Below are 9,501 nucleotides of genomic sequence, written 5' to 3'. Positions count from 1 at the left end.
TTCTCCCAAAACCCCTTTCATTGATCACACTGAGATGGCTTGTGGTCATTGCACTCCACAGTGTAATAGCCTGTTTGGGTCCCATCTCCTGCCACCTGCAGGGTGGTTGATTGAGGAAACCAGATGAGGGGCCATGGGGGATGAGAAAAGACAGAAATCCAAGGGGTGAAAAAGCTGGAACTTGGTGTCCATTACACTCTGGTAGAGTGCAACGGTCAGGAGCCAGCTCAACACGTTTGTTACACAAGTTTTATCCTTAAAAGGTTTTTTTTTGTGTGTGTGTGAGAAAATTTGGACAAAGCCATCAAAACCAATGTCATATGTATGACCAGTCCAATTATGAGTAGCAGCTTGTGCCCATAACGTTCCACCGCTGAGCCCTGCCACCTGAACCACAAGTTCAAGAACTGAATACCTCCCTAGGTGGAACAGGTCTTAACCCAAGTAACTGGGCAGTCTTGACCAGCGCCTTGCATCAAGAATTCCCACGAGGGGCATCACCTCCCGGGACAATTAGAGAAAACCCTAATTTAGTCACTGCTCCCAACAATTGCCTAGATGTTATTCTATATGTCCTGAGGACATATAGAAGCAGCAGTGTTGCTGCTTCATTTTGGTTCTAATGACTGGGTTCCAGTTGGAGCTCACTGGCAATTTTCGAAGCCATATTTTTGAAGGCCTTTGATTTTTTGGATATCGGCTTTAATCGGACCCCGTTGAGAGATAGTCTGGGGAGTTTACATACCTCCATCTCCCACTGCACCACTTCCTCGGTGTACCCATCTCCATGGATGCAGAAGAGCAGAAAGGGCGTCTTGTGCATATACTGGCAGTTGTTGGCATCCAGCACCCTGCGGATTTCCCTCATGATGTCACTGGGATCCATGGCACTGGTGATTTTCATGCTCCAGGTGAAGTGCAGGGAGCGAGGTTTTGCTTGTTGGTTCTCCTTTCTCTGCTCAGCAGAGACATGATGACTTGAGCCCTTATATCTCAGGGTCTTCTCAGACTCAGCTGGAGGCCTTCTTGTGAATTTAGATGTAAAACCACAAGTGGTGCCTCTCTGAGTCTGGGGCAATTCTTCAGCTGGATGGAAGCAGCTGGGTGAGGCAAGAGGACCTTCGCGTGTTGCAGTTTGGCATTCCCGGGGCTGGCGGTGGAACATTCGACGAAGGGCACTGGCTCTGGGGAAGCAGATGCAGCCCCGGGTGGAGGTACTTGGGACACTGTGGGTTGAAGTCGCTGGAGGGCTCTGAGCAGGGAAGGTGCTGTTGTTCTGACCATTCCGGCTAACTGAACGTGTGTCTGCTTTTGTTGTTTTGCGGCAGATATACTTACTCCACAGTGTCCTCCCTCCAGATGGTGTGCTGCTCTTGTAGGCAGCAGGCATTTTCTTGAATTCAGGAGTCTCCAGCTCCTTGGGACTGATGGTGATCCCAGGTACGGGCCTGGCTGGAGAAATTCCCTTTCCTCCCACAGCACTGCCGCCGGATTTCTGGGAGGCCATTTGATGTTCTCTGAGGTGACTCTGGGCAGTGCTGGTCGGATATGGCCCAGTTCCAGCATGGTCCAGGGACTGTGTCTGCTTCTCAGTGGAAACGCTTCGCTGCACTTTGCGTTGAGGAGGCCAGCTGGTGCTCTTTCTGAGGACCCTGCTTGGCTGCACCTTAGCCAACGAGATGTTTCTATGGGAGATGGCCACCCCTGGACCAACAAAGGGTTGGAGGACATCAAGGCCTCTGTTGATCCACCTGTCTCCCATAATTTCGGCCAGGGTGCTTCGCTTAGTTGGATTGAGCACCAGCAAGCGTTTCAGCAGATCTTCACATTCTGTTGACATGTACAGAGGGATTCGGTATCTACCTTGTAGCACCCTGTCTCTGATTTCTCTGACATTGTGCCCAACAAAAGGAAGCGACCCGGTGACTAGGGTGTACAGAACCACGCCAAGACTCCACACATCCACTTCTGGACCATCATACTCTATGCGCTGGAAGAGCTCTGGAGCTGCATAGGGCGGACTGCCGCAAAACGTGTCGAGTTTACACCCGAGTGTAAACTCGTTGCTGAGTCCAAAATCGGCTAGCTTGATGTTCATGTGCCCGTCTAATAACAGATTCTCCGCCTTCAGGTCTCGGTGGGCGACCTGCTTTTGGTGACAATATTGGACTGCAGACACGATCTGCCGGAATAATGATCTTGCCTCCTCTTCCTGCAGCCTTCCTTTGTTGGCCAGATAGTCCAAAACTTCCCCTCCACTGGCGTACTCCAGGACCAAACAGAGTGCTTTTTCGCAGTCCAGAGCTTCATAGAGCTTCAGGATGTGTGGGTGGTCTAACATCTTGAGGATTCTCACCTCTCTGTACATCTTTTGGAGGACTTGTGGCTTCAGATGTCTCTTATCGATGATCTTGATTGCCACTTCTTTATCTGTGACGACGTGACGGGCCAGCATGACTTTGGCGAAGGCCCCCTTGCCGAGGGTTTTCAGGACTCTATAATCTCCAATGCGAGGCTGTTCACCTGCAGAGGAAGCTGTGGATTTTCGGCGCTGTGCTCCAGAGTGCCCGGTCTGGGAGGTGTCTTCTGCCCGTCTAGCTCCATGCGAGGGGTGCATGGTTTGACCCAAGTTGATGATCGATGGGTCTGGGTGTCACTGGAAAAGTTAGGATAGGTGAGGGCTAGGCAAGGACAGGGGGTGGGGGAAAACAAGGAGAGAGTTGGAGATGGGTTGGGGAAAAAACAGCCACAACTGCCTTTTACCAACAAATATCGTGCCCAGTTCAAAAACTCGCTCTGGGAACATCAAAGGCCAAAAGGCAAATGAGGAGTGGTTCTAGGTCCACTCATTTCTAGAATTCTCATTCTATTATCTCCTAGGCAGTCAATGCAGTCATAAAGGTACTGACTGCATAAAGAGGGGTCATATGTACCCTAAGTGGACCAAGGCCTAATGTTTTGAGCAACCAATAAAAAAAAATGGTACCAGGAAGCCCTTCTAAAGGCTCAGAAGACAAAAATAAAGAATAAAGAAAATATGACTTCAGTGCTTACTATATGCTTGGCTTGGATCTAAAAACCTTGATAGAACATAAAGAATTTTCATGTAATGGTGACAAGACAGGCAAGAAATTTTAAGTGAATACCTATATTCACAAAGTTTGAATGAGATTTAAACCTAATACCATCAAAGGTAGTTCTAAACCTCTCTCATAACAATGTACCAATTCAAGCAACATACACTTCATTCAAATATTCTGTAATTCTGCAGTAGTAATACTTTCATAATTATCTCTGATTTGAAGTAAATGGATGTCTTTTTTTTAACTAATACACTCCAATAAAAACACTGAATAGATTTCTAAAAGCCGAAACGTAAATGAAAATACATTGTAGAATCTGGCACTTATATCTATTCTTAATCAGAAATTAGACTAATTTCTTCTACAGTTTGCATAGATGTGCAAATAATATTTTAAAGATACATTTATAAGTACAAAAATATGTATAGAAATTTAAAAAATCTTTTATGTTAAAACCATATTTTGTAAACTGTAAGCTGTAATTTCCCAAATGCCTTTATTTCTCAAAGTGAAAATTGTATTAATCATTGACTCATTTTTATATTGCTGATCTTAAAAAGGTAAGTAGATCCCACTAAAATGGTATCTATTTTTCTCCTATTTTCTAAAAATAGATTTTTTTAAAAAGACTAGAGAAGTCAGGAAGCCATGAAATGGTCTTTACATGAGTAAAGTACAACTCAAATGCCCTCTTTTATTTCCATAGCATTCATTCAACCTCATTTCTAACCCCTTGAAACCGGATTAACTTCTGTATTACGATGATACTATAAGCATACTACTCTTACCACATACAATAAATATCATATTATATTGTGTCACAAAATACAGTATAATATAAATATATGCAAAGGCTTTTTTCACATTTATTATCTGATAGAAGAAAGCTGGTTGAGAAATAAAGAAAATATGAAAATAAACATCATATGACTCAATATCCCTTCAACTTCTCTAAATTAAAAAAATAGTAATATCATGGTGATGTTAGTATTAATAAAAGTAATAATAGCTACAGCTAAAATGAATATTTATAATAGTACTTCATACATTTGTTCTTTTTCCTTTTTATAGAAGATATTTGATTCCTTCCTAAATGTTAGTTGTTCTCAATAGGTCAGTTGCTCTACATTATAGCTTCATGGAATTTTTTTTTTAAATATTCATGACAGGCCCCAGAACAGGCATTCTGATGCATAATCTTCTTTTTAAAATTTTTAAATGCAAGTGGATGATGGCACAATTTTCAATATGCTTACAAAGCTTTTCATGTCTGAAGATGGCACAGTCAGAAGAGAAGTCCACTAATATATCAAAGCACTAAAGCACTGACCCACTTTTGAGGAAGAGTCTGAATAGGGAGAATGGAGGACACATAGATGCTCATGTGTCATTTAAGTGTGGACTAATTAATTGGGCATGATACTTATGAGGAAAAAAAGAGTAACTTAATTATCTTTTGGATCTAGAATGCCCCCCACAAAAAGCTCATTTGTTGAAATATGGTCCCCAAGAAAGATTCAGAGATGGATATTTTAGGCAATGATATAATCATGAGGACTCTGACTTCATTAGTGGATTAATCTATCTGATGGATTTATAATTTGAATGGATTTACTGGATCATGGTGAAAATTATCAAGAGGCATGGCTTGAGGAAGTAGGTCACTGGGGGGCATGCCTTTGGGACTATATCTGCCCCCGGACCCTTCTTTCCACTGCCTCTCTGTTTGCCAGCTGCCCTGGCTGACAAGATTTCTTCTGTCAAACCCTTCTGCCATGATGTTCTGCCTCAGCCCCATGTAGGAAATGCACTGAAACCATGAGTCAAAATAAACTCCTTCTCTTTTAAATCGTTCTTGTCAGTTACTATAGACACAGCAATGAAAAACTGAATAACACAAACTTAAATTTTTAATTTGACCATCATTTATATAATTCCATCCACACTTTGAAGAGGATGGAATGTATCAATCAGTATTCCCATCTTTTGGTTTATACTAGTTCATACAATTCACATTCAGTTGAGCTCTTTTTCACTACTAAACACATAACTGAGACATTTTGTCCTTGTACCAATAGTTCCAATAAATGTTCTTATAATTGTCAAATTTTTATAATAAAAATAAATCCAGCAAAAAGTTACTGCAAAACAAACTTTTTCATTATTTTATTTGTGGTTTCATATGGTGAACACTAGTGCTCTCTCTGCCTTTTGAAACTTGGGTACAATTTGTTTTCAACAAAAAAAGAAAACATATTCTCTATTTGTGTAACCCAATTCCTCAGTGATGATATTGTATTAATTAAATCAGTAAAGAACAAACATTCCTGGTTTCATTTTTGAAGTTTTGAACTTCATCAGAGCAATATTTCATTTAAGGAGTGAAACTTCTGCATAAACTTCAGATATATTGGAAGTGTCCTTGAGACCAATGACCTTCCAGTTCAGAACTGACCATGGTCTTTCCTTTGGGGAATAATCCTGGTTATCATTCTGACAAGACATTTAAAAAAATGTTTATGAGTATTGTGGGTGTTTCTCTTTTGACTGCATTAATTTCAAGAGGAAAAGTTTATATATTTGGTACCAGGCATACATCTCAACACATATGATTTAATACCTTTTGTACTCAATATCGTACAAATGAGTCATGTACAAAAATTCACATGTTTTGCTTCTTTCTTCTTCCCAGTTATCACTATTATTGGTCTAAATTAATACACTTTTAGGCTTGTACTAAATATCACCTGACTATATGTAATTTGGCTTAATTATGCATTTTCCTCCCTTTTGACTTGTGTTTGTTTTCTTTAGTATAAAATGAGATGAGAATGATTTGATTCACTAACATAGAGTTAGGACTCAAAGGTTTTAGGTCTTTTAACCCAGTGAATTTTATTATTTCTAGGAACATAAGAAATTCAGTCACCAGAAAAATGCAAACTGTTAGTTATTTGGGTGGAATTTTATCCAAATTAGCAAAAATGAAGTCTTATTATCACTGTTTGCAGATGAGCTGATCTTATGTATATAAAACCCTGAAGAATCCACCAAAAAAACCTATTAGAAATAATAAATGAATTCATCAAAGTTGCACAATACAAAATCAGTAGTTTTACTTAATACCAAAAGCAAATGATATGGAACAGGAATCAAGAAAACAATCCCATTTATAACGCCTGCAAAAATGATAACAAAAGGAAACTTTAATGAGGTGAGAGATCTCTACAATGAAAATTATAAAATAATGATGAAAGAAAATTTAAAAATACAAAAAATGAAAACATATCTCATGTTCATGGACTAGAAGAATTAATACCATTAAAATGTCCATATTACCTAAAGCAATTCACAGATTCAATGAAATATCTATCAAAATACCAATGACATTCTTCACGACACTAGAAAAAAATAATCCTAAAAATTGTATGGAACAGAAGCATCCTAACTAACCAAGGCAATATTGAGAAAGAAGAGCAAAGTAGTAGACATAACACTACCTAACTTCAAAATATACTGTGAAGGGGCTGGGGCTGTAGCTTAGTGGTAAAGTACTTGCCTAGCACATGTGAGGCACATATTTCAATCCTCATCACTGCCCCGCATAAAAATAAATAAATAAAATAAATGTATTGTGTCCATCTACAACAATTTAAATACATACACATAAATGCACACATACACACACAAGATATATAGAGATATACTAGAAAGCTGTAATCATCAACTGATCTTTGACAAAAATGCTAAGAACATGCATTTGAGAAAAAAGTCTTTTCAGTAAATGGTACTGGGAAAATTGTATATCCATAAGAAAAAAAAAGAAACTATATTTCAATTTCACCAGTTACAAAAATAAGCTCTAAGTGAATTGAAAACTTAAGTGTAAGATCTGAAACTATGAAATCATCCAAAAAAATATTATTAGGGAAAAGTTTGAAGACATTGGAATGGGCAAGAATTCTTTGGATAAGATCTCCAAAGCACAGAAAACAACAATAAAAATAGACAAGTAGATTGTATCAAACTAAAAAAACTGCACAGCAAAGAAAACAATCAACAGAATGAAGAGGCATTCTACAAAATGGAAGAAAAAAATATTTGCAAAATATAAGCAGCTAAGAAGTTTTTACCTAGATTTTATAGAAAACTAAAAAAATCAGTAGGAAAAATCCTGATTTAAAAATGAGCAACATATCTAATAGACATCTCTCAAAAGACATATCTAAAATACATCTCTGTAAATGGCCAAGAGATATATGAAAAACATCACTAATTATTAGGGAAATGAAGATAAAATCTACAATAAGAGGTAACTTCATTCCACTTAAAATAGCTAGTATCTAAAAGATTAAAAAATATATCATAAAGAATAAGATAGAAGTGCAGTAAGTGTATAGTGAAAAGGATACCTTTAACACTATTTTTGGAAATGAAAATTAGTACATGCATTATGGAAAACAGTAAGGATATTCCTCAAAAAATTAAAAAATAGAGAAACCATATGGTTCAGCCATGCTACTCCCAGGTATATGGCTGAATAAATCAAAGTCAGAATACAAAAGTGATACTTTCATCTCCATGTTTATTGTAGCATTGCTCACAGTAGCAAAGATGGGCAATCAGCCTAGGTATGTCAATGGATAAATGGATAAAGAAAAACACACACACACATGTACACAAGAAACACTAGAATATTATTCAACTATAAAGAAGAATGAAATCATGTCATCTGCAGGAAAATGGATGCAACTGGAGGACAGCCTGTCAATCAAAATCATCCAAACATAGAAAGATAACTATCTTCAGTTTCCTATAAAATCTGGGTACTAACTTCTTAGCTGCATATATTTTGCAAATATTTTCTTCCATTCTATAGATTGTCTCTTCATTTTGTTGTGGAATGTGGTTATTAAAAAAAAGAAAAAGGGTGACCCCAAAGTAAGAGACTATTAGGGTTGGGAAGGGATCTTGAGGGAGAGGAGAGGAAAATAGAAGGTAGAATGAAGTGTGAATATAATCAAGGCATGCTATATGCATGTATAGAAATATCACAATGAAACCCATTAATTTGTACAATTAATATGTACTTATAACAATAATAATGATAAAGAAAATACAGTATATACTATATGTAAATACATAAAGTATGTAAATACATACAGTTTGTATTGTGTGTAGAGCACCATTTTGCTATGTAAAAGAATAAAATCCTGACATTTGTGACAACATGGATGAAACTGGAGATCATTATGTTAATTGAAGTAACCCTGGCACAGAAAGAGAAGCACCACATTGTCTCACTCATATTTAGAATCTAAAAACATTGATCTCCTTGAAGTTGAGAGGAGAGTGGTGTTTAGCATAGGCCAGGGAGAATAGGGTAGAGAAAGGTGTAGGGAAGGGTTAATCAATGGATATGAAGTTTCAGTTAGAGTCAAGAAGTTCTGGTGTGCGACTGCATTATATGGTGACTATAGATAATAGTAATATTCCATATATTTCAAAAAGCTGGAAGAGATTTTGAATGTTTTCCCCATAAAAAAATAATGTTTAAGGTGACAGATATTTTTAAATCTGATCTAAACATTATATAATGCATATCTTTATCAACATATTAAATAGTACCCCACTAATATGTATAATTTTATATTTTTATGAGCCAGTAAAAATAATTAAATTTTTAAAAAAATAAAGTCTGCTTCATGTTTTTTCTTTATTTCATAAAAATTGAAATTGATATACCAAAGACTAGAGTTTTCAGTGGAAAATTTTATTAATGAATAATCTTTTTTTCTTTTTACTAAGAAATTCTATTTTTCATTTCTAAAGCAAAAGAGAAACATGAGATATGTAAGAATTAAGGAAATATTCTACCAATGGACACATGCTGAAAATATTCCTCAAAGATCTGCAGGTAGTGAAACATCACATTGCACCTCATAAATATATGCAATTATTATTTGTAATTTAAAAAATAAAATAAAACCAATAAATCTGTTAGCACATCATGAACAAATGTTTTAATTTTTCTACCAAAAGACAAAGACTCTTTCCTTGAATCCACCAGAACAAAACAAAATAAAAAACAAAACAAAATCTAAAAATAAGGTTTTTAAAATAGCCACATTTATTCCTTCTATGCTCCCCCTCCCTCTCCCATTATGGGTCAGTCACCTTATATCAGAGAAAACATTAGGCATTTGGTGTTTTTTTTGGAGGAATAGAGGAACTCTAGATAGAGCAGAGGGGTGGGAGGGGAAGAGAGAGGCAGGGGGTTAGAAATGATGGTGGAATGTGATAGATATCATTATCCAAGGTACATGTATGAAGACATGAAATGGTGTGAACATACTTAATATACAAAGAGAGATATGAAAATATTGTGCTCTATATGTGTAATAAGAATAATGCATTC

The 9,501-nt window shown here is 37.0% G+C and overlaps 1 protein-coding gene across 1 annotated transcript; it reads right to left on the bottom strand.

Annotated features, from left to right (window-relative positions):
• Window positions 1-619: 619 nt before the first annotated feature.
• On the bottom strand, window positions 620-2,617 carry LOC308650175 (MAP/microtubule affinity-regulating kinase 3-like; the record flags this gene model as incomplete). The annotated part of the gene is made up of 1 exon (XM_081296185.1): window positions 620-2,617. The coding sequence occupies one exon, from the start codon at window positions 2,615-2,617 to the stop codon at window positions 620-622; it is 1,998 nt and encodes a 665-aa protein (XP_081152311.1).
• Window positions 2,618-9,501: the final 6,884 nt, after the last annotated feature.

The sequence above is a fragment of the Spermophilus citellus genome, assembly GCF_964194105.1.
Source record: "Spermophilus citellus genome assembly, chromosome: 5".
Lineage (NCBI taxonomy): Eukaryota > Metazoa > Chordata > Mammalia > Rodentia > Sciuridae > Spermophilus > Spermophilus citellus.
The sequence above is the reverse complement of the archived record's forward strand: the minus strand, read 5'-3'. Positions and strand labels throughout refer to the sequence as shown.